The 26709-nt window shown below is 41.5% G+C and overlaps 1 protein-coding gene across 4 annotated transcripts in view; it reads right to left on the bottom strand.

Moving 5' to 3' along the window:
* Window positions 1-26709, bottom strand: part of rtkna (rhotekin a) — an 86761-nt gene that overhangs the window by 25000 nt on the left and 35052 nt on the right. Inside the window, exon 1 of one of the 4 annotated variants that reach the window (XM_088993678.1) lies at window positions 19246-19575. The exons of the other annotated variants lie outside the window; for them this stretch is intronic. Coding sequence (XP_088849804.1) covers window positions 19246-19269 — 24 coding nt within the window. The 5' untranslated portion in view covers window positions 19270-19575. Of the gene's footprint in view, window positions 1-19245; window positions 19576-26709 lie in introns of those variants that run through there. 4 annotated transcript variants of the gene reach the window in all.

Genomic DNA, 26709 nt, shown 5'->3' with positions numbered 1-26709 from the left:
CAGCTTAAACAGACTCTAAAGAACTGCAACATCAAGCCCAGCGATCTGGAGTCTGCTGCAGCGAACAGGCCACTGTGGCGCTCCTTATGCCACGAAGGGGTGACACAACTTGAAGACAAGCGCACCCAGAGGAGGATCGTGCGGCACGAGCAAAGACACCTTTGTGCTGCTTCAGTACCGCCTCGCCAGCCCGGTCCTGGCCTCACATGTCCTGAATGTGGCAGGATTTGTGGCTCCAGAATCGGGCTTCATAGTCACCTACAGTGGCATCGCCGCCAGCGCCAATAACCACTGTCCAATACCCCACAAAGCAATGGAAGCGACGTCATCCTCGACTTCGATGGACTGCCAAGAGAGACCTATGTATTTAACTATGTATTTATTTATGTACTTATCCAAGTATTTATCTATGTATTTATTTATGTATTTTTCTATGTATGTATTCATGTATTTTTCTATGTATTTATTTATGTATTTATGTATCTATTCATCAATTAATGTATTTATGAATTTATTAATACGTATTTCTCTATGTATTTATTGGTAATCTCAGTCACAACGGTGCAGAATTGGAGGCGGTATAGAATAACCGGGAGGAGTTGATGTAATGTAAACAAGCACTCTTTTCCCATGGTGGAAATACGCATTTATGGGATAAGTGTACAGTATATTGTTTGCGTTGTATCCAAAAATGACTCCGATTTTACGCGGGGGGAGTCCACAGACCAGCATGCCGGCTTTCAATCAGTCCGCCACAATTATGCGCCTCGTTTTTCACTACACCCTCATCCCTTTTCTTTCTTTTTTTCTTCACCCATCCATTTTCTTTCGACTCACCCTCTTCCTCTCTAACACCCACAGCGTAGGTTTGCGAAGCGATCCGTGAGCTCAGCATAGGAAAACAGTGACGTTGAGAAAATGCAATACTTTGCTAATGAATTACACAAGTCACAGTTTGGCGGCGGATTACGCGGAACTAACAAACACGCGAGGCCAACCAACCCCCTAGAGGAGTCGTCAACTATGTCGAAATTCCCATAACAACATCCCTGCGGTGTTGTCGGTTGCAGCTGCTGTTGGGATGCCAGGATAAAAAGGAGCAGAAAATAGAGCTTTACTAGCTCGGACTGGAAAATTGCAAATGGCTCGCAACCAGTCCAGCGTTGACCCGACCTCTTGCCTGAAGGTCAACCAAGAAAGGTTAAACCAAACGGGGGTGGGGGGGGAGAACTGCTTTAGAAAATTAAAGAACGATTTAACGATGGTCGATCGACGAAAACACGACAAATGGGAAAATTGTTCTTGAGCATGGCATACAGAACGTTTCACTGAAATATAGCATAACTAATATTTGAACTTATTCACTGCCATTCATGAATTTATTCAGGAATTGAAAATATGACGTAGAGTGCCATTTTGTTTTGTTCTTTTTTTGGTGCCGATAATAATAATAATAATACATTTCATTTCTAAGCGCCTTTCAAAACTCTCAAGGTCACTTTACAGTCACAAAATCGGTTTTTCTGCGGGTGAGCAGCGGCAGCCACATTTGTCAGCGTTCACTCAACCCGGAAGTAACTCAAATAGATAGAAAGTTACCTAGCTAACAGATAGCTAATATATATCCAGATAGACAGTTAGCTAACTAGCTAGATAGCCATATAGCTAATAAATAGCCAGCTACATAGCTAGCTACGTAGCTAGACAGATAGCTAACAGCTTCCTTGGTGATAGCGAACAATTGGGTAAGGTGTAATGGAGATAGAAAAAAGTGGTAAGCTATGAGAAAATACTGAAAGCACGAAACGCTGTAATCGGAAATTTTGTTAATAAAATTTGTTTCAGTCTAATGAGAAAATGGTTGGGTTGAATACTGCAAAAATGCTTGATAAAGCACTGGCCATGGCCTCTGGCAATGATTTTTGTCTTCCACAAGGGGGAGGCATTTCCCTTTTTTCCATGTTAGCGCTTTGTTGCAGCTTTAGCTGTTGTTAAAGCGCTATATAAACTGTATTGCATTGTATTTTGGACAGCCACCCTCATTTCAAGCTCATATAACTCCAGACCCAGATCCTTTCCCTTCATTGACCTTACAAGATTGACACTTACCGGACATCTTGGCCTTCAGAAATTGGCGCCCCTCCAAATTTCTTGGCCCAAAAGTTCCAAGGGCAGAACAATGACTTTTGTGCCACATCTTCCCCTTCCCGGGAAGCGGGGTAACGGGCTTTCTGGCCCCTGCAATTACCGTTCCTGCATCGCTCCTCTTCCAAAGCCATCCAGGAAGGTGGGGGCAAATCCATTCCCCGGTGTACCTGTTTAATCGGCTACAGGCCAGACCAGCCCTGATCAGCACCGCCGATGCAGATGATGTCTCTCTGGCCCACAGCCAGTGCCGCAAAATCCCTATCCGCCTCGTTACCGTACTCGGCTCGGCAAGAACCAAAACGGAGTCAGGCAAAAAGAGTCTCCAACCCCAGGTTCCCTCGTGGCCACCCCAAGGTTGCCAACAATAGCCCTGGCAGCTTCTAACACCCTCCGTCTATTGATATGACCAGGCCGCATCCAAAGCCTCCAAACTTTGGCGTTCACCTGTGTCAAAACAACCCTTAAGATCCAACAAAATCAGCTACCAGCAGTTTCCCCTGCTAATGGGAGAAGCCGGCCGTCATCAGCCTTAAGCCTTTGCATTCCACTCGGTGGGGGGGGGGGGGGGGGGGGGGGGGGGGGGGGGGGGGGGGGGGGGGGGGGGGGGGGGGGGGGGGGGGGGGGTTTTTCACTACACCCTCATCCCTTTTCTTTCTTTTTTTCTTCACCCATCCCTTTTCTTTCGACTCACCCTCTTCCTCTCTAACACCCACAGAGTATGTTTGCGAAGCGATCCGTGAGCTCAGCATAGGAAAACAGTGACGTCGAGAAAATGCAATACTTTGCTAATGAATTACACAAGTCACAGTTTGGCGGCGGATTACGCGGAACTAACAAACACGCGAGGCCAACCAACCCCCTAGAGGAGTCGTCAACTATGTCGAAATTCCCATAACAAAATCCCTGCGGTGTTGTAGGTTGCAGCTGCTGTTGGGATGCCAGGATAAAAAGGAGCAGAAAATAGAGCTTTACTAGCTCGGACTGGAAAATTGCAAATGGCTCGCAACCAGTCCAGCGTTGACCCGACCTCTTGCCTGAAGGTCTACCAAGAAAGGTTAAACCAAACCGGGTTGGGGGGGGGGGGAGAACTGCTTTAGAAAATTAAAGAACGATTTAACGATGGTTGATCGACGAAAACACGACAAATGGGAAAATTGTTCTTGAGCATGGCATACAGAACGTTTCACTGAAATATAGCACAACTAATATTTGAACTCATTCACTGCCATTCATGAATTTATTCAGGAATTGAAAATATGACATAGAGTGCCATTTTGTTTTGTTCTTTTTTTGGTGCCGATAATAATAATAATAATAATAATAATAATAATAATAATAATAATAATACATTTCATTTCTAAGCGCCTTTCAAAACTCTCAAGGTTACTTTACAGTCACAAAATCGGTTTTTCTGCAGGTGAGCAGCGGCAGCCACATGCGCCAGCGTTCACTCAACCCGGACGTAACTCAAATAGATAGAAAGCTAGCTAGCTAGCTAACAGATAGCTAATATATATCCAGATAGACAGTTAGCTAACTAGCTAGATAGCCATATAGCTAATAAATAGCCAGCTACATAGCTAGCTAGGTAGCTAGACAGATAGCTAACAGCTTCCTTGGTGATAGCGAACAATTGGGTAAGGTGTAATGGAGATAGAAAAAAAAGTGGTAAGCTATGAGAAAATACTGAAAGCACGAAACGCTGCAATCGGAAATTTTGTTAATACAATTTGTTTCAGTCTTATGAGAAAATGGTTGGGTTGAATACTGCAAAAATGCTTGATAAAGCACTGGCCATGGCCTCTGGCAATGATTTTTGTCTTCCACAAAGGGGAGGCATTTCCCTTTTTTCCATGTTAGCGCTTTGTTGCAGCTTTAGCTGTTGTTAAAGCGCTATATAAACTGTATTGCATTGTATTTTGGACAGCCACCCTCATTTCAAGCTCATATAACTCCAGACCCAGATAATTTAGGAATTAACATTTTTTTCCTGATGAAACAAGAGAGTCTAATGTTTCTTACGCTGCATTGAATGTTTATGTAGTCCTAAAACTCAATATTCCGTGGGTCCTGCAATTTGAGTGAAAATGACAAAATCCCTAACACTGGAGTGGACACTTTTATACACGTTGTCTGGCAGTGAATGAGTTAAAGAGCGAAACACTGCGTTTCCATTTAATTGCAGTTTCAAGCTACGTATTGTAGACGTTACAGATTGACAAACCCCATTGCAGCCTCGCGTGAATGCAACGTGCATTCCAGCTAACGATATGCATCATGATCTACTTTACCGCAGTGCATGTGGTTCCCTCCTGCCATAAAAACAAACGAGACGGCGGAGAGCAGAATTATTCATGCATAGCTGGGTGATGCTTCCAGGCTAAACCTGATCAACATTTTTTGACTACAGGGAGGGGGGATTGCATGTGATCAATGCGAGTTCACTGTATACCTGTCGCGCATTTGGATTGGATGTACCTTTATTCGTCTCGCAGTGGAGAAATTTACATTTCACGACGGTAAAGTTGTGAAAGGAAGAGGAAAGGAAATAAAGAAGTAGAAAAACAAAATACGGGAGCTGCCGGAAAGGAAGCCACTCTCGCGGCGCCATCTTGAAGTAAAAAAACAAAAAACAAAAAAACTCAATAACAAATAATATGACAACACAAAGACACAGAAAGTATTTCATTCTTCAGCACTTGCCGTACCCTCTTTGTGACATGAAGCAGTTCTAGATAAAAGAGAAAAGGATCAAAGCATCCTTTTCAGCAGTGGATCAAGGACATCATGGTGGAATGTGTGTGTAGAATTTAAACCTCCCTCAAAAAAATAAAAATTAAATTAAATGAAAATTTATGCTCAACCAGGTGATGACAACAGTTGTCATTCATTTGCCCTCGACTTTAAACTTTAAACTTTAGTTGGACCTAAGCAGTTAAAAACAACAAAAGCCCTGGCCCTGATGGACTTCCAGCTGAGGTCTTCAAGAGCGGCGGTTATCTCCTGACACGGAAGCTTTACCACCTCATCTGCAACATCTGGCAAAACGGGACACTTCCTCAGGAATGGAAAGACAGCAACATTGTCACCATTTACAAAAGGAAGGGGGACAAGTCAGTCTGTGGCAACAGCCGTGGCATCTCCCTACTTTCTGTTGCTGGCAAGATTCTTGCAAAAGTAATGCTGTTCCGTCTTACATCGCACATTACCGAAGACATCCTCCCAGAGACACAATGTGGCTTCAGGAAGGATCGAAGCACTCTGGACATGATCTTCGCTGCGCGCCAAGTTCAGGAGAAATGCAAGGAACAAAATAAGGACCTCTATATCACCTTCATTGACCTTACAAAGGCATTTGACACAGTTAACCGTGACATTCTCTGGACCATACTGCAGAAATTTGGCGTCCCCTCCAAATTTCTTGGCATCCTAAAACAGTTCCACAGCGGCATGCAAGCAACTGTACTTGTTGGTGGCCAGCAATCTTCCCCGTTCCCTGTGGAAGTCGGGGTGAAGCAGGGCTGTGTACTGGCCCCTGCTATATTCAACCTGTTCCTGATGGCAGCTACGCTCCTCTTCCATAAGTCCATCCAGGAAGGTGGCGGCGTACAAATCCAATTCCGCCTGGATGGTAACCTGTTTAACATCAGACGCCTACAGGCCAAGACCAAGACCCTGATCAGCGGCATCCACGAGCTACAGTATGCAGATGATTGTGCTCTGCTGGCCCACAGCCCAGCTGCCATGCAAAATGCCCTTGATACCATGTCCTCCGTCTACCGATCACTCGGTCTCGTGATCAATGTAACCAAAACGGAGGTCATGGCAAAAGAGAGTTCTCCAACCCCAGCGTTCACCCTCAGTGGCACACCCCTCAAGGTTGTCCAACAATTCAGCTACCTCGGCAGCATTCTAACACCCTCCTGTCTAATTGATGATGACGTCCAGGCCCGCATCCATCAAGCCTCCAAAGCTTTTGGCAGATTGCGTACTCGTGTGTTCGAAAACAACCACTTAAGAACTCCAACAAAAGTCGCAGTCTACCAAGCAGTGTGTGTGTCCACGCTGCTATATGGCGCAGAAGCCTGGACCGTCTATCGACGCCATGTGAGACGCCTTGATGCATTCCACATCAGGTGCCTCCAACGAATCCTTGGCATCACCTGGCAGGATCGTGTTCCACACACCGACATCCTTCAACGCACTGCCTCCACCAGTATCGAGGCCATACTGGCAAAGAGGCAACTTCGGTGGGTTGGACATGTCATCCGGATGCCTAGCTGCCGCTTGCCTCGACAGGTGCTTTATGGACAACTCTTGTCAGCGAAGAGGAACCCTGGTGGTCCTAAGCTGCGATACAAAGACCAGCTTAAACAGACTCTAAAGAACTGCAACATCAAGCCCAGCGATCTGGAGTCTGCTGCAGCGAACAGGCCACTGTGGCGCTCCTTATGCCACGAAGGGGTGACACAACTTGAAGACAAGCGCACCCAGAGGAGGATCGTGCGGCACGAGCAAAGACACCTTTGTGCTGCTTCAGTACCGCCTCGCCAGCCCGGTCCTGGCCTCACATGTCCTGAATGTGGCAGGATTTGTGGCTCCAGAATCGGGCTTCATAGTCACCTACAGTGGCATCGCCGCCAGCGCCAATAACCACTGTCCAATACCCCACAAAGCAATGGAAGCGACGTCATCCTCGACTTCGATGGACTGCCAAGAGAGACCTATGTATTTAACTATGTATTTATTTATGTACTTATCCAAGTATTTATCTATGTATTTATTTATGTATTTTTCTATGTATGTATTCATGTATTTTTCTATGTATTTATTTATGTATTTATGTATCTATTTTTTTTTTTTTTTTTTTTTTTTTTTTTTTTTTTTTTTTTTTTTTTTTTTTTTTTTTTTTTTTTTTTTTTTTTAAATAGCCAGCTACATAGCTAGCTACGTAGCTAGACAGATAGCTAACAGCTTCCTTGGTGATAGCGAACAATTGGGTAAGGTGTAATGGAGATAGAAAAAAGTGGTAAGCTATGAGAAAATACTGAAAGCACGAAACGCTGTAATCGGAAATTTTGTTAATAAAATTTGTTTCAGTCTAATGAGAAAATGGTTGGGTTGAATACTGCAAAAATGCTTGATAAAGCACTGGCCATGGCCTCTGGCAATGATTTTTGTCTTCCACAAGGGGGAGGCATTTCCCTTTTTTCCATGTTAGCGCTTTGTTGCAGCTTTAGCTGTTGTTAAAGCGCTATATAAACTGTATTGCATTGTATTTTGGACAGCCACCCTCATTTCAAGCTCATATAACTCCAGACCCAGATAATTTAGGAATTAACATTTTTTTCCTGATGAAACAAGAGAGTCTAATGTTTCTTACGCTGCATTGAATGTTTATGTAGTCCTAAAACTCAATATTCCGTGGGTCCTGCAATTTGAGTGAAAATGACAAAATCCCTAACACTGGAGTGGACACTTTTATACACGTTGTCTGGCAGTGAATGAGTTAAAGAGCGAAATACTGCGTTTCCATTTAATTGCAGTTTCAAGCTACGTATTGTAGACGTTACAGATTGACAAACCCCATTGCAGCCTCGCGTGAATGCAACGTGCATTACAGCTAACGATATGCATCATGATCTACTTTACCGCAGTGCATGTGGTTCCCTCCTGCCATAAAAACAAACGAGACGGCGGAGAGCAGAATTATTCATGCATAGCTGGGTGATGCTTCCAGGCTAAACCTGATCAACATTTTTTGACTACAGGGAGGGGGGATTGCATGTGATCAATGCGAGTTCACTGTATACCTGTCGCGCATTTGGATTGGATGTACCTTTATTCGTCTCGCAGTGGAGAAATTTACATTTCACGACGGTAAAGTTGTGAAAGGAAGAGGAAAGGAAATAAAGAAGTAGAAAAACAAAATACGGGAGCTGCCGGAAAGGAAGCCACTCTCGCGGCGCCATCTTGAAGTAAAAAAACAAAAAAACTAAATAACAAATAATATGACAACACAAAGACACGGAGAGTCTTTCATTCTTCAGCACTTGCCGTACCCTCTTTGTGACATGAAGCAGTTCTAGATAAAAGAGAAAAGGATCAAAGCATCCTTTTCAGCAGTGGATCAAGGACATCATGGTGGAATGTGTGTGTAGAATTTAAACCTCCCTCAAAAAAAATCAAAATTAAATTAAATGAAAATTTATGCTCAAACAGGTGATGACAACAGTTGTCATTCATTTGCCCTCAACTTTAAACTTTAGTTGGACCTAAGCAGTTCATGTTTGTCCTCTTCTTTCTATGTATTTATTATTGTATCAATGCTTGTCTGACTGGAAAGTGTCCTTGAGAGCACTTTATCTGCGAGCTATTTGCTATCTATTAGCTATGTGGCTGGCTCGCTAGCTATCTAGCGAGCTATCTATTAGATGTCCTGCTGGCTAGTGAGATAGATAGCAAATAGCTCAGCTAGCTATTGGCTATCTATTAGCTGGCAAGTTAGCTTTCTATGAGTGAGTTGAGTGTGCCGCGCGTGGCTGCCGCTGCTCACCCACAGAAAGACTTATCTTGTGACTGTAGAGTGGCCTCGAGAGTTTTGAAGGGCGCTTATAAATGACATTTATTATTATTGAAATAAAATGTATTATTATCATATTAAGATTATTATTATATTATGTGTGCGTTACTTCCGGGTTGAGTGAATGCTGCCGTGTGTGGCTGCCGCTGCTCACCCGCAGAAAAACATCCTGTGAATGTAAAGTGTCCGTCAGAGTTTTGAAAGACGCTTATAAATGAAATGTATTATTATTATTATGAATAAATGATTATTATTATGAGTAAATGTCCTAAATTGTGAATTTAGGACACAGATACACCAGTGTCCATTATAGAGTTGTGCTACTGTATTATTAGCCTCTTGGCTAGCTTTTTTTCCTATCAAAGTGAGAGAGACAGTTTAGAAAAAGACAGCATGTGATGATTTTCACATCTTTAATTTCTTAAATGCCAGATGAGAATATCCGCAAATGAAGAAAAACAGAGAGAGACACACAACCTCCTGTTGAATTCATGCAGCGTTTTCCTTCTCAAAAAATAGCAAATGAATGTTTCAAGCAACAGCGTGTCAACTTTCATGATTTGGCTTAGCAAAAGCTCAGCGTGAGTCGCTGTGATTGACAGCTCTCAGTGTGTCAAGCTGTTTCACACCTACGGCAAACGTGCTGGAAGGTCTGTGCTATTTTTTTAGAGCGCTTCGGTTCTTCTTGTGGGAAAATAAGGGCATTCTGTTTGGGATTGAGAGTTCCATTTTTTCTAGTGGGACATCAAAACATCAATGGAGCCTTCGGTTTTGTCCCATTTAACCACTTCTGAGATGGAATTTAACAACATGGCAGATGCGGGCAAAAATGACTCCCCCCCAAATACCACATTGAAAAGAATGGTTTGGTAAACTACAACCAAGACTATTTTGTGACAGAACTCCACAGGAAGTTGACTGCCCCCTCCCACTCCCCCCAAAAAAACACATACAGTGATACCTCAGTTTACGAACCCCTTGGCTTACGAACTTTTTGGTTTACTAACGTTAAATTTATGAAAATTTTACCTTGGCATACGAACTATTTTTCGGGATACACACAGAGCTGCCACAATGAGTGAGGTGTCGTTCGCGAACGAGCCCGTTCTCCTAGAAAGAAAATGGCAGCCGACATTTTTTTTGTCCTCTATTCCCCGCCCCTTGCGAGCTTTGAAAGGCGCTTAAAATGTAATGTATTATTCCAAATTGTCTTTCTGCTTCCTTTCATTGTAAATGAAGTGTATTATTTATTATTATTATTATTATTATTATTATTATTATTATTATTATTATTATTATTATTATTATGTCAATTGTCCGAAACTAAAAAATAGAATTAATACAATGGAAGTAGTTTGAAGTGTGATGAGACACACCTGCGTAGGTTTTCATCACTTTTTTTCTTTTACAGTTTTGTGATTTTTTTTATGGTAACGATTGAGCAACCAGGTTCTCTGCTAAGCTAGGTAGCCCTCGCTAAAAGGGCCACTAAGCTAAAAGAGCTACTAAGCTAAAAGAGAGGGTGTAATGCGGATGAGCTTACAGGAGTCCCTGTAGAGCCGCAAACATTAGGCTTCGGCACTTCAACGAGGGGCAGAGAGAGGCGGTGGTGGAGGGAGGCAAGAGGGAAAAGAAGAGAAAAGAGAGCCGGTTATCTCCCCCGCTCACAAGTCCGGCTTTAACGTTTGCCAAGCAATACACTGAAGCACATTTGAAGAGCTCTAATGAGCTGACGCTTGCAAATCAGCTCGCTTTAACGTCCCCTGCCAATTAACAATTTCAACACAGACGCACAAACAGACACACACGCACACACATGCACACACACACACACGCACACACACACACACACACACGCACACACACGCACTTATTGCTGTTTCAATGGTTTTGTGAGGTCCGGATAACTCCAGATAAGGAGTGAAGACCACCGTTGCTAGAGACGAACTAGTGTTACATTTGAACACTAAATATCACCCCATTTCCCACTTCAACTTTGCGCACCAAATCCAGCAGACATTTAAACAGCTTCTTCCCCCAAGCCATTAACTCTTTGAACTTTTTCAACAGTAGCCAAAATGGAACTGTATAGTGCCACTTAGCAGTTTTTTTGACAACGATACTAGTGCAGCGTGTTCTACCGGAAACAAATTCCTTGTGTGTTCTACATACTGGCAATAAAGATGATTCTGATTCTGATTCTGATTCTGAAAAACAAAGTAATAAAAAGTGGACTTGAAACTGAAATAACAGCAGGAGTGAGGTTTCTGAATGGCTACATTCAAAGTCCTCACCCCTGTTATGAATTTGGTTAAAATATTGTTTTGCTTTTTGTGGTATGAACTTTTTCCTCTGATTAAACACGCACACACACATAAACACACACAGTGAGTAACAAAATGTGTGTATCCAAGTGAAATGAAAATACACAACAAAAATCATTTTGTGAGGACCTTACTGAAACGTTAACAGATGCATATATAGACCCTCTAGAAGCCTTTAGAATGAAAAACTTGTGAGGACCGGCCAAAAGGTCCTCACATGTCAAAAATGTCCTCACTACGTATGGTATAAAATGTTAGTGGTCCTCACAAGACTGGTCATACAAACACACACACACACACACACACACACACACACACACACACACACACACACACACACACACACACACACACACACCTCAGATGCTAGCTAAGTAGAATTCACAATCTAGCTACCTTTGTTGTCGACTCCGTGCTGACACAGAATGAACTGAGAATGACATATGTGAATATGAAAAGTCAAATTAGTCAAATTAGCTCTGCCAGACATGAAAATAATTTGCGAGAAGTCAAAACCTAACAATAAAATAATCGCCCCCCCCCCCCCCACATCCCACTACACGTTAAACAACATGGATGAGAAGGTTTCTTCAGCCGTCATCTGTACAAAAGTGAAGGTTTCGGACGTTTCGCCTCCTATCCAAGAGACTTCGCTTTAGTTCGCTGACGAAGTCTCTTGGATAGGAGGCGAAACGTCCGAAACCTTCACTTTTGTACAGATGACGGCTGAAGAAACCTTCTCATCGATGGACCACTCCTGTACGACTGAGAGCTTACACAGACGTTAAACAACATGGTTCACAGACTTCGTTGTGAATTGTTGGACAGTACAAGCGATGGAAAAGCAGTTATTTATTTATTCCACGTCTCTTTTTCTAGCCAAGGGCACCATTTGTCGAAGCTGCTTTTATTGCGCTCCATAATTCATAACTGTTGGTCCCGTTGCCTTATTTAGAATATACGGCCACATGTGTGAAGAAGCACATGTGCTAGCTGGCCTGCTACCCTCCACGTGACGGCTGCTATGCAGAAGCTTTTGTCTGACGGGAAGGTGAACAAACACAGCCAAATGATGCGGTTCCATTAGCCATAGGCACAACTGTGCAGTTTAGGTTGTTAAAAAAAATAAGAATTTGTCGTACTTTTCTTATTAACTCATTCACTGCCATTCCCAAATTTATTATCGAATTGAAAATATGAAGTGGTGCGCCATTCCCAAATGTATTTGGGTTTTCAATTGGTAAACAAAAAATGTTTTTTTTTAATTATTCGGTGAAATAAATGTTAAAGACAAGTGAATAGTACTTTAGGAGGTAATTCTTTTTCATACCACCAGAGGGAGCCTACCTACCATAATAGAAAAACACAAGTGCGCAATAACCATTTTAAAAAGTGATTCAAAATCCGATATTTAACTCATTCGCTGCCATTCCCGAAGTTTGACGTAGAGCGCCATTCCCGAATTTGTTCTGATTTTGTTTTTTTCTTGCGGGTATTGCCGATAAAGCGCTGGTCAGACCTCCAGCAATGTTTTTCCCTTCCACGAGGGGGCAGCATTTGCCTTTACTACAGCCGCCCCCATTTATTATAATAATAATAATAAAATAATACATTTCATTTATAAGCGCCTTTCAAAACTCTCAAGGTCACTTTACAGTCACAGGAGAAGTTTTTCTGCGGGTTAGCAGCGGCAGCCACATGCGCCAATAGATAACCAATAGATAGCCAGCTAGACAACTAGCTATAAAACTAATAGGTAGCCAGCCAGATAGCCAGTCAGCCAGCCAGTTAGCTAATAGGTAGCAAATGGATAGCTAATAGAAAGCTAATAGATAGCAAATAGATAGCCAGCGAACATTTCAAGCTCGGATAACTCCAGAACCATATAGTTTAGGAATGAACTATTTTTCCTAATGAAAGAAGAGAGTCCATTGTTTCTTATGCTGCATTGAATGTTTATGCAGTCCTAAAAGTCAATATTCTGTGTGTCCTGCAATTTGAGTGAAAATGACAAAAACCCTGGCACTGGAGTTGAGACTTTTTTGCACATGTGAATGAGTTCCGACATCGGTCGTCACGGTTCGTTCAAGGTGGCAAATGTTCACAAAATGTTCCCAAAATGTTCCCCAGATATTCACCAACTATTTGTCGTAAATAAATTCTGAATGTCTTCAATATTCCCACGCGTGAAGAATCTCTGACCTGGCATCCATCGACATCAATCCAAAGCATAGAAGTCAAGGGATGAATTATTGATAGACACGAAGATGAAGAAATGGAAGCTGAGACAAAGATCGGACCTTTGTCCACCTCTCTACAGCTCACGAGCGCCCTTCGAACGTGCTCTGATTACCAATGCTCCAGATTCAGTCCCAACACAACGATGTGGCCTAATTGCCCTTACAGCAACAGTTTGTAGTATTTGGTCACTAAATCAGATACATTACCGTATTTTCCAGTGTATAAGGCGTACCGTAGTATAAGGCGCACCCCCAAGGAATGGTGTATTTTCAAACTGTTTTCATATATAAGAAGCACCGGAGTATAGGACGCACTTTCAATGAATGAAAACCTTTCCAAATATAATATATAAATATACACTATAAAAGTTTCCAAATATAAGGCACACCGCATTATAAGGCGCTACAGTAGAGCCTGGGGTTAGGCACTTTTTCATATAAAGGGGAAAATGGAGGCGTCGTGGCTGCTGAAAGGAGTTGCGAGACTTGTGGCTTAATATGACTTTACATATAAGGCGCAGGGTCATCTTTTCAAGAAAATGAAGGCTTTTGGAATATCAGTGGGAAAATACGGTACATTAACTCATTCACTGCCATTCACAAATTTATTGAAAGGTGTTTTTGTGTTGTCTAAGCAACAGCGTCAGGCAATAGAAAAGGTTCAAAAACTTTTTGACATTTATTATACATAAAATAAGATATATATTTGTGTAGTTTTAAGGCTTATTTAGTAGAGAATTATGTTTTATGTGGACCTGGGAACGGATTATTTTCATTATTCATGGTTGATAGAGTGTTTATGCACATTAGTAAACATATTACGTTATTTCATGTTTAGATTAGTAAACATATGTTATTTCATGTTTATCTTAGTACACATTATGATTATTGCACGTCTAATTTAGTTAAATAAAATTATCAAGTTTATTAGTTCAATAGTTGTCGCAACAGCAAATACAGTCTAAGACCCTCCCAACACAGAGTTGTTCGTAACCGATTGGACGGGAAGATCGACTTGTCCGCAACTGATTGGACAGCAGATCGCCACTGTGTATGTTCAAAAACTTGTCAGAGCGGGAGCTCGTTCTCTTTGTTTCCTATCTTTGTCTGTGTGCTCATGTCTTCGTCCCACCGAGACGAGAAGTGCTTTTTCTGTCTCATTAGAATAAAGTAGTTTTTTTATTCACCATCTATCGTCGTTACTGATATTTTTAATCACTGAACTTCTGACAAAACCGAACCAGGAAAGAAGGAAGAATTTAAACCGAACAATGGTTTCTTATGGGAAATAACTGTTTGGCAGATGAACTTTTCACCTTACACACACTTTCTGGGAACCAATTAAGTTCGTAAGCTGAGGTATCACTGTACGTCCTATCTATAAGCCACATGGCACACAATCAATTCAATAATGGTACAACGCTGCTTGAATTCCATCATGAAAGCAACGTGAGATTAAATGCTGGAATCACCCGAGAGTGACGACGCATACTTCTTGCGGCTCGGCACGTATCGGTGAGATAAAAATTTAATCGCGCCGAGCTAACAGGAGAGATATTGGCCAAACAGCATTGTGTGGACAAGTGGCAGTTGAGCATCTGCTTGTTTAGATAAACAAGATATCGAGTAAGACCGAGGTTGGTTCTGATCATCTGCTGGAGGCACAGACTACTCACCTCCTTGTGACCAACTCGTAAAATCACCCCTCCACCAAAATGTAGAGTTGTTTTTTTTTTCATACTCGACCGGGAATGTGCAATCGGAGACAAGGAAAATCCTTCGTCCTCCATTCGCTGTGGGTTGTCGAAATAATGATTCTTTAAAATGAAATATTGATTCTAAGAAGATATTCTTTTCCAGCGATGCGGGTCATGATTAATCATTACATTACATGCCTTGTGTGGAAGAGGAAACACAGAAGACAGAAGAACCCGGAGAGGCCCGAAGCTAAATCCCTTTCACAGTCCTGTGATTTAAAAAAATAAAATAAAGAAATTGGATTGGATTGGATTGGATTTGCCTTTGTACATTTCACAGCAGCAAAGTTATTGCTCCCACCTCTAGCGACCATAAACACATGATCCCGAACAGCCAAAAAGTTTCTGATGTCTTGTTGTCCAGATTTCATCAGTCTCACTCTATTATCTTTCCAATTTGTTCCAATGTTTACAATCCAAATCCGGGGAAAGAATGTAAAAAAGAAAAAAAAAGCATTCCTGCTCATGCTACGATACCTCCCGTAGCTCTCCATTTTCCTGAATTAAAGATGCTAACGAGTAATGGCTAACCGACGTAAAAGCTTGGCCAAAACAAACATGCGGATCAAACCTCTAAAGATGGAGGACACTGATTTGCTGTGGCGACCCCTTGAAAGGAAAAGCCGAAAGGAAAAGAACAAGTAATGGCTAACAAATATCTTTTAGCTATCAAGCTAGCTATCTAGCAAGCTACCTATTAGCTATCTATTAGCTATCTAGCTAGCTATCTAATCGCTATCTATTAGCTAGCTTTCTATCTATTTAAGTTACTCCCGGGTTGAGTGAACGCTGGCACGTGTGGCTGCCGCTGCTCACCCACAGAAAAACTTATCCTGTGACTGTAAAGTGACCTTGAGAGTTTTGAAAGGCGCTTATACGTTATTTGTATTAACATATATAATGTAAAAACCTTGCCACAGGTCTGACCAGCGCCTTATTGGCACACCCCCGCAAGGAAAAACCAAAACCCAAACAAATTTGGGAATGGCGCTCCACGTCATCCTTTTTAATTCCTGAAAAAAATTGAGAATGGCAGTGAATGAGTTAAAAAGATATTGAGTTAAAAGGTGTGATGCTTCAATTTCGGCAATGTAGCTCAGGCCAAAATCCCTTTATATTAGATGCTTCAAAGCCCCACCCGCCGGTTTACAGGATGAGTTAGATGTAATGTAGAAAAAAATGAAATGTAGAAAAAAAAACGACTTCCATTGTCACTTTGGCTGCAGCAAGGAGAGAGGGACAAAGAAGAGCAGCGACGACATATTTATCTCCATAGATATCCAAAAAGGAGCGGATGACGAACCAGGTCTACCAGCAGACAATGCGGCTGCTTTGCAGTGAGTAGTTATTGATCGAAAGAGGATTCCATCCTCGCTTGCAGAATTTACAGGCACAATGAAAAGCGGCGTGAGGAAGGCATTAAAGAGCCTCGCTGCTAAATTGCTCGAACGACCTCATGGGATGAAGTGATGCAGACCTCTAATGTTGTGCTATGTAGTGACACAGCACAGAAAGCATCAAAAGGGGGAGAGACGACGTGGCACATCTGTGACCTTTTTCTAGCTAATGAGCCAGCGGGGTTGCGGTTGGAACAGTGGTACGAACACAGACAGACACACACACACACGCACACACAGATACAGTAAAATTCCAGGAAAAGAAAGATCACATGTCAAGCTGTCACAATTTCTGGGTGAGGCCGAAGCATGTGCCCTTTAAAAATGGACAAGAAACATAAATGATTATGACTGTCTCTTTGGGTCACGCTAAACAGACTTGAGAACAGTCGCCGGTGAATTGAAATTATTATTATTATTATTGGATTGGATGTACCTTTATTCGTCTCGCAGTGGAGAAATTTACAATTTACAGCAGCAAAGTGATGAAAGGAATAGGAAAGGAAAAAGTAGAAAAAGAAAATACAGGAGCTGCTGGAAAGGCAGGCACTCTCGCGGCGCCATCTTGAAGTAAAAACAAAAAACTAAATAACAAATGTAATTATATTTTTATTATTATAAAAATAATCATTGTTAAATTTATTATGCATTATTACAATAAATAAATGTTATAATGTATTATTATTATTATTATTACAGTATTATTATTATGATGATGTATTATTATTATTATTATTATTAGCTGATAAAAATTGCAAAAAGCAAAGACTGTAGCTTGGGAATAGATTTAAGTCTAGATATGAAGATACAGTCTGTTGGGGTCACCCAATCCAACGTTGGTATTGGAGATTGCCTCAAAAAAAAATATATATATATATATAGCTATGATTATAATTACTGTATTTTGCAGTGTATAAGGCACTCAAAAACCTTGTTTTTTTTTTTTCAAAATACGACCATGCGCCTTATACGCCGGTGCGCCTTATATGTGAAGTCATATTGAGCCACAACAACTACTGTCAACAATCACTGACTCCTTTTCCTCCTGTAGAAGATGTCGTGAGTAACCCTGGCCTTATAATGTGGTGTGCCTTATATTTGGAAAATGTTATATATTTATATACTGTATTATAATTGGAAAACTTTTTTTCATTCATTGAAGGTGCACCTTATAGTCCGGTGCGCCTTATTTATGGAACAATTTTGAAAATACACCCTTCATTGGGTCTGCGTCTTATACTAAGGTGCGCCTTATACACCAGAAAATACGGTAGGCTAGATACCAAATCTCCGATGGCGCTTTAGTGTGCTGGAGCCTATCCCAGCTGTCTTCGGGGCAGCGTGAACTGGACGGCAGCCAATCGCAGGGAAAATTTAGAGTATCCCATTATCATGTTTTGGAAATACAATACAATACAATAGATAGTGATTTATATAGCGCTTAAATAACAGCTGAAGCTGTAACAAAGCGCTTAATATGGACAACTATCCTATACAGGAAATAAAGCAGTCATAAAGATAGTAGAAAGCACCAGAGAAATGCGAGTGTTTACCAGAGTACCCAAAGAAAACCCACACAGACGTGAGAGAGAACACGAAAACAGACCAGTTGGGCCACCTTAAAATAATTGTACTTTATTTTACGCCAATGCACATAAGAGGACAAAAAAGTTGTCAAAACATGCTTAACTCATTCACTGCCATTCCCGAATGTATTCGGGAATTGAAAATATGACGTGGAGCGCCATTCCCAAACGTGATCGGGTTTTCCTCGTTTGGGTGCCGATAAAGCGCTGGTCAGACCTCTGGCAATGTTCTTTCCCTTCCACAAGTCGGGCATCATTTCCCTTTTTTTCCATGTTAGCGCTTTGTTCCAGCTTAAGCTGTTGCTAAAGCGCTATATAACCCAATATGTATGTATTGCATTGTGTTTTCGACAGCCGCCCTCATTTCAAGCTCATATAACTCCAGACACATATAATTTAGGAATTAACTCTTTTATCGGATGAAAGGAGAAAGCCTAAGGTTTCAGAATGATCTGTGACAGTTCGATGGGGAAAAAAGGTTTCCGGTCCGTTAAGAATGATATTGTATTAGCTATTCATTAGATAGGTAGCTGTTAGCTGTCTAGCTGTTGGCTATCTGGCTGGCTAGCTGTTGGCTATCTGGCTGGCTAGCTGTTGACTATCTAGCTATATATTACCTATTTATTAGCTATCCATTAGCTAGCTGGCTAGCTTTCTGTATATTTGAGTTACTTCGGGGTTGAGTGAACGCTGGCGCGTGTCGCTGCCGCTGCTCGCCCACAGAAAAACTTTATCCTGTGACTGTAAAGTGACTTTGAGAGTTTTGAAAGGCGCTTCGAAATGAAATGTATTATTATTATTATTATTATTATTATTATTATTATTATGACGCTGAATTGAATGTTTATGGAGTCCTAAAACTCAATATTCTGCGGGTACTGGAATTTGAGTGACAATGACAACAACGTGCTTAACATACAACGCTAACATTTTAGCTGAACGTGTGTCTGTTTGAAAACAGTTATCTATAAAAACATCTTGAACGCAAAGAAAACTCAGTTCCTCGTTCTCGTCACACTGACGTAACTTTGAATTCAGTCGCCCGTGTTAAAACCACGCACACTAGATTGAGCCCAATCAGCTCGGCAACCACGACTGAGGTTGTCCACACGCGGTCCACACGATACGTGACGTCGCTGATGACAAGTGACGGATATTTTCCACGTCGCTAACGGCGGCTAAAGAAAAGGAAAAAGCGACAGAAGCTTACCGCTTGGTTGTTGCTGTAGTTCATGATGCCTGGTGGGTTTTACGCGACAAATGTCCCGAGGATAGCGTGGAAATAACTCAGACGTCCGCTTCGTGGGAGGCGTTGCGGGGGAAGGAATTTCAAGAGCTAATTAAATTAAAAATAAATAAATAAATAAATATAAATCCAGTGCAGAGCTCGGAAGTTGTTAAGGGTCTCCACGTTCCATGCAGTCATGCGTTTGTATAAAAAGACACGCCATTGTGTGAGCTTCCGTGTGGGTCGTCCTGTGCGCTGACATCGTGCTTGCTCTCGTCCCAACTGCTCCAACGCTCAATCTTGACTACCCCCCCCCTGCACACTCCACCTCTCTCTCTCCCTGTCTCTGTCTCTCTCTATCTCCCTCTCACTCTCTGTTTCTCGCTCTCTCCCTCTGTTGCTCCCTCTCCGTTTCTCTCTGTCTCTCTCTGTTTCTGTTTCTCTTTCTCTCTCTCTCTGTTTCTCTTTCTCCCGTTTCTCCCTCTGTCGCTCTCTCTCTCTGCCTCTCCCTCTCTCTTTGTGTGTCTCTCTCTCCCTCAATCAGTCTCTCTCTGTCTCTGTCTCTTTGTGTCTCTGCCTCTCTCTCTCCCTCTGTCTCTCTGCTCTCTTTCTGTCGCTCTGTCTGTCTCTGTTTCTCTCTTTCTGTCTCTCGCTCTCTCTCTCTTCCTCTTTCTCGCTCTCTCTCCCTCTCAGTCTCTCTCCATCTCTCCCTCTCTCGCTCTGTCTGTCTCTGTTTCTCACTGTCTCTCCCTCTCTGTGTCTCTGTCTCTCTCTCTCTCTCTCTCTCTCTCTCTCTCTCTCTCTCTCTCTCTCTCTCTCTCTCTCTCTCTCTCTCTCTCTCTCTCTCTCTCTCTCTCTCTCTCTCTCTCTCTCTCTCCCTCTCCGTCTCTGTTTCACTATTTATGTCTCTCTCTCTCTGTCCCTCCCTCTTTCTCTCTGTTTCTCGCTCTCTCCCTCTGTCGCTCTCCCTCTTTCCCACCTCTCTTTATCTCTGTCTCTCCGTCTCTCTCTCTTTGTTTCTCGCTCTCTCTCGCTCTCTCCCTGTCTCTCCCTCTCTCTCACAAACAGCAGCAGTAGCAATACAAGTGGGAGGATAAAAGACTGACCAAGGCATGGACCAACCTAGAGGCTTTTTTGGGGAACGGAGGTGTGTGAGCACGTCAAGGAATGACTTGTCATTTTAGACATGTCATGGAGGGGGGGGGGGGGGGGTGGTCAAGCCCCCTCCACAGAAACATTCAGGCTTCCTTAACAGGCGCACCAGGTGTTGGCAGCGATTGAAAGAATGCACTGCATGCCGGCCCCCCGATTTTCCATTCACAAATTCATTGGCTGTACTTGCAATGGGGGTCAGGGGGAGCATTCCTGACCACAACGCATGTTACGAAAACTTTAGGGAACAAAATAGCAAGTTGTTTCCTCCACCGCCCACGATGGAAAAAAAATAGTATCGTCCCCCCCCCTCCCTCATTTTATTTTAAGAAGTGACTCAACTTTATTTTGGGTCAGTTTGACGTGTGTTCAATGACCTGTTTCTCCAATTCGCTCCATCCATGCTCTTTATTGCTTTTAGTCACTTGGGGTTAGTTCTCGAGTTATTATTAAGTACCAGAAAATTGAGGAGTACTGTATATTTCACACTAGTTCTGGAACTTATCTGACACATCTTAAAAAAATACATTGTACTGTCTTCCATAATAATAATAACAACAACAACAACATTATTATTTTGCTTTGTGTTGACTATTATGTGAAGTGCTTTGTTACAGCAGAAGCTATTGTGAAAGCGCTATATAAATTTGGATGTACTGTATTGTATTGTATTTCTGATTCCTTCTTTTTTCCCCACCTTCATACTTTATTTTCTTATTTATACATTTCTATATGTTTAATTGAAATAAGCCTACCATTTTTCTTCCATTGCAGTTAGCTATCCTGGCTATGATTCATAATAATAATAATAATAATAATAGCAATAATAATATTTAAAATAAAAATACAAATAAAAATAAACAATAACAATAATAATAATAACAATAATCATAAAAATAGTAATAGTAATAGCAATAGTAATAATAATAATACATTTTATTTCTAAGCGCCTTTCAAAACTCTCAAGGACACTGAGTGCAACATTTCAACATGAAGATAAGCTGTACAACGATCATCTTGACTGGTCTGATTGACGAGTATAGTATATACAGTATTTTCCGGTGTATAAGGCATACCCAAGAGCCCTGATTTTCGTCAAAATGACCCTGCGCCATATACGCAGGTGCGCCTTATATGTGAAATCATATTGAGCAATAACGGGTCTCAAAACGACTGTCTGCGGCCACGACTCCATTTCCCCATGTAGAAGAAGTCGTGCGTAACCTTTATTGCAGCACCTTATAATGTGGTGTGCCTTATACAGTAAAGTCTCGTTATATTGATATCGGATATATCGATAGTCCCGGTTATATCGATACTATTTCTATGCACGCACGGAGAAAATTACATGTAAACAGGGTCGGATATATCGATAGTCCCGGTTATATCGATATTTTTTCGGACTCCCTTGAATATCGATATAACGAGACTTTACTGTATTTTAAAAAACATTGATATATGTACAGTATATAGTATATTTCAAATTTTATTTACATTCATTGAAGGTGTGCCTTAAAGTCCGGTGTGCCTTATACAGTAAAGTCTCGTTATATCGATATTCAAGGGAGTCCGAAAAAATATCGATATAACCGGGACTATCGATATATCCGACCCTGTTTGCATGTAATTTTCTCCGTGCGTGCATAGAAATAGTATCGATATAACCGGGACTATCGATATATCCAATATCGATATAACGAGACTTTACTGTATATGGAAAAAAGTTCAAAAATACACAATTCATTTGGGGTGCGCCTTATACTCCGGTGCGCCTTATACACCGGAAAATGCAGTATGTAAATATTAACAGCAGTTAAACATCCTTCTGGATAAAAATCCAAACCGTCATCAATCTCCCAGCCTGCATGCTAATGGCCTGGCCCATGTGAGCATACCGCCAAGTTGTTGTGTAGAGAAGCAGCGCTTGGCCTTGTCAACTGCTGATGCACCATTTGTGGTGTGACGGAAAGGAGAGAAAAAAAACGGCATGGGAAAGGTTTGAGTGTGGGAATAAACAGCATTTAAGGGAGGAATCAGATGACCTGGAATTGGCCTTGAGGAAATCCGTACTGGATACCAACTAATGGTGCGTCGGAGGGGTGATTTCGAAACGCGAGTAGACAGTGGTGACGGTAGTACGCCACAAGAACGTACAGTATCCTAAAAAGACACTTATCAAACAGTGTTTTCTGTTCAACAAAGTTGTATGCGTCTGAGCGGTGAAATAAGAGATGCAAACAGATGACATGTAGGAGGATGAAAATGGAGGAGAGAGAGTCTGTCTGTGGGCAGCCTTGGCCCGAAAAGACATGACAACAGAGTGCATCTTGGTGGTTTCATAACACGTTTGCGCAACGTGTTCTCAATGGAGTTACATAGAAAGTCGGGCAAACACCTTGAGGCAAATCTATTTTGAAATTCAATCTTTCTTTTAACTGCCATTCTCGAATTTATTTGGGAATTGAAAAATTGTCTACTTCTTTCTTTCCTTTCATCTTCCCTTCATAACTTTGCTGCTGTGAAATCTAAATTTTCCCACTGCTAGACTAATAAAGGTACATCCAATCCAATTCAAAAGTATGACATTGTGCTTCATTCCCGTATGTGTTTGTTTGTTTGTTTGTTTTCTTGCCGGGGATGCCGATAAAGTGCTGGTCACCCCTCTGAGAACGTTTTTTCCCTTCCATGAGGGGGCAGCATTTGCCTATTATCCATGTTATCGCTTTGTTACAACTTCTGTTATTGTTAGAACGCTATATAAATCAATATGGATGCTTTGTGTTGTATTTTTACACCATACCTGTCAACCTTGGTTAATAGCTGCCCTTATAAATGATTACAATTCCTGTATGAAAGTTGTAGTTCACCGTACATTATTTCAAATGATTTTAAAATGGCTAACAGGTGGAAATGATCTTTGTAAGATTGGTTCTCAATTTTAAAAAAACGATATCTGTGTATAAAAGTTGTCGTACGCCTTACATTATTTGAAAGGATGAAAAAAAAAGCATAAAATAGTCCTAAAAGTCAATATTCTGTGGGTCCTGGAATTCGAGTGACAATGACAAAAACCCAGCCAGTGTATTGAACACATTTTTTTTCCACACGGTCTGGCAGTGAATGAGTTAATGGAATGGGGGAATCTGGGCACATGTGTATCACAGTTTGGAATTTGAAACTTCCTCTTCATGCTTGTCAGTTTAACAAAATATTCCGTAGGGCTAAATGTAACTAGGAATGGTTGTTTGTCTCGTTGCCATGCAACAGTCGAGAAAGGTGTACTTCGCTCCAGCTTACCCGGACGCTAATGAGGATAAGCGCAATGGAAAATTGGTGAACAGATGGGAGAATCTCCCTCTGAATGTCTTATCCGGCAGACAAGGGCGATGTGTGTGGGCCTTGGCGGTCGGTTCCAAGACCGGCCGTGCTCCACTGTCTTTTGGTGTTCCACAAGGGTCAATTTTATGGCCGCTGCATTTCTCTTTGTATTTGCTGCCTCTGTGATCCATCTTGAGAAAACAAAGGATGTCATTTTATGGCTATGCTAATGATAGATTTACTTGCCACTTAAGAAAGACGCCTTCTCTTGACCATTGCTTTTATTGTCTTGAGGATATTAAAGTTTGAATGGCCAAGTGGTGTTTGGTCCCAGTGACCCATGTAAATCCCTCCATATGGACTTGGGTCCTTGTAACACTTGGGGAAGTTTTTTAAACCTGGGTTAGAAGGTCAAATCAATGTGATGGTTAGGTCGAGTATTATTTCACCAGGCCGAAAACCAAATACGTTTTCGAACGTCCTTGTGTGTTCTACATACTTGGCAATAAAGATGATTCTGATTCTGATTCTGATTCCATTTGGTTTTCAACCAAAAATGTCATATTTTTTATGCCTCGGTATACAACCGAAATTTGGTTCTCAACCAAACTGAGTGCATCTGAATACATCACTCGACTACCCTCTGCTTCCTTATATGTCACGTCTTCCTCATTGTCTCATTGTGACCGACGCATTAATATTGTTGTTGTTTTATGTTTGCGAAAATGCTGACATATTTGGTTAAGATCTCCTGAATAGTATGATTTTAAAGCAAGCAGAGGGTGGTTTGAAAAGTTAGTGTGCCCTGTGTTTGCCCAAAGACAGCTAGGATAGGTGCCAACACGCCCCGTGGCAGAAAGATAGAGAGATTTTTTATGTACATATGTTAATGTTGATGTTAAAAATTGGTGAAAATAAAAGTTTGTTTTTATAGCATTTTACACAGTACCTGCTAAGTTTTTATCCGGTTTATGCAATGAAATAGTTAAAAAGTTGTTTTCTAGACTTTGAACGGATTAAGATTTTTACATTGATTTTAATGGAAAGTGCTGTTTCGGTTTTTGAACAAATCAGTTTTTGAAACGGATTATGGTTGAAAAACGAGCAATCACTGTACATGATTTGTGTGTACAGACACCCCTCACTTTATAAACGAGATGCGTTCTGAGCGGTGGTTCGTAAGAGGAATTTGTTCGTAAGTTTCTTCACTGCTTTTTTGTATGGAATGTATGTTTAAGTCAAACACTGAACGGGGAAGTATAAAACACAGATGCTCTTACGGGAGTAAAATAAATTCACACCTACTGTAGTACGACGACATATATCCTTGGGTCTTCAGTAAGCCATTACTGAAGCTGCCGGCACATAATTACTGAATGACGTGTCAGCAGCCATTACTTTTTGTTATGCATTGCATCTTCCTGGAGCATCAACTGGGACGAGGGATTTCCTCCCCGCCCACATACTCTGCGCAGCCAATTGTTCGCAACACTTCACCATCATGACTGATTGTTCAGCCTTGGTGTCCGTCGAATGAAACATCAAGCCCTTGAAACCCCTGATGTGTCTGTGAAGCACAGTACGCAGCCAATCATAAGCAAGCTCAGCCGGAAAAAAAGCGCTCAACAAAACAAAATCTAATTTACAGCATCTCTGTCCAAACATTTTTCGACATACTGTCAGATTACCTGCAAAAATGTTTGTAAGTACCATTATTCATAACTGGAATGTTCGTAAATTGGGGAGTAACTAAATCGAAAATGGAATGAAAACACAAAATTCCTGCCACGTCTCATCTTCTGCTGAACCTCTGAAAAGGATTCCTACTCCAACAAAATACTGGTGAAAACAGACTGAGCTCTTGAGACAGCAGGAAGCTTTGTCACTACTTGAAACCTCTTCCGAAAAAAGGACAATATGTAACCAGCCCACTGACTGAGAAGACAGGTGGAACCCAAACAAGATGAGGCTCGAGAATGTAGGACTTAGAGCTGTAAATATACTGCCGTTAATCAGATTAGCGTTTCCTCAGCAGGTAGCTGCGCCAAGCGAGTGTCCCGAGAACAATTTCCATTCACAGTTCAACGCAGGTGTTGAGGAATAAAGCCTGCATGCACGCAGTGACTGTACGTTATTTCTTACAAGCATCTGGACAAGTGGACATAATGAATGAACATCATGCTCATTGATTGTCGTTACTAGCGCATTTTCCCAGGAAGTTACGATAGTGTGTATACTCAACACCCTCCCCGCTCTTCCTCAACTTGTCCACCACATTTTTTTGTGAATTAGCGACAACATAGTGCAGTCTCCCCCCGTGCACCCTAATGGCCACTTCCTTAAACACATCTAATCCCTTTCACTGCATTTTTTTCTTCACTCCCCTTTCTGCGCATAATGATAGAATCTTAATTCTAATCACAGCCCACAGGAGTGACTATATGCTTGACGATATTCATATATCAGGTGCTTTCAGGGGCCTATATACACGACAAATGCTTTTTGGTTTTGTTTTCAGTGAGTCACCAGGCCAATGGTAGGGACTGATTCAAACAGCAAGACTTGAATTCACAAAATAAAATGAAATTGCTCCAGTGTGACATTTAATTTACTGCATAGGAGCATAGTTCGCATGTTTTATTTGTGTAGTTATGATTGTGGAAATATTGAATGGTTTGATTCATACAACTATGTCGTAGGTACAAAAATGTTAATGCAATAAATGTGACTGTTGTATGAAAAAAAATAACATTTTAATGCGACAAGTGTGACTTTTGTATGAAAAAATATTATTTTATATACTCAGGCGTCTTCCTGGACACCCAAAAACAACATAAAAACATCAAAACAACAAAGACAAACCTGCACGATAAAATTAAGATGGAGCAAATCAGACATATGTTAAATTACAACTGAAATGTGAGTTAACAGAAGGTTAAAATGAAGTCGCTGTGAAAAAATATGGATGTTCTGAGT

This window comes from Hippocampus bargibanti, linkage group LG04 (genome assembly GCF_051943395.1).
Source record: "Hippocampus bargibanti isolate YZ-2025 linkage group LG04, ASM5194339v1, whole genome shotgun sequence".
NCBI classification, from domain to species: domain Eukaryota; kingdom Metazoa; phylum Chordata; class Actinopteri; order Syngnathiformes; family Syngnathidae; genus Hippocampus; species Hippocampus bargibanti.
This window is presented reverse-complemented; position numbering and strand designations above follow the sequence as displayed.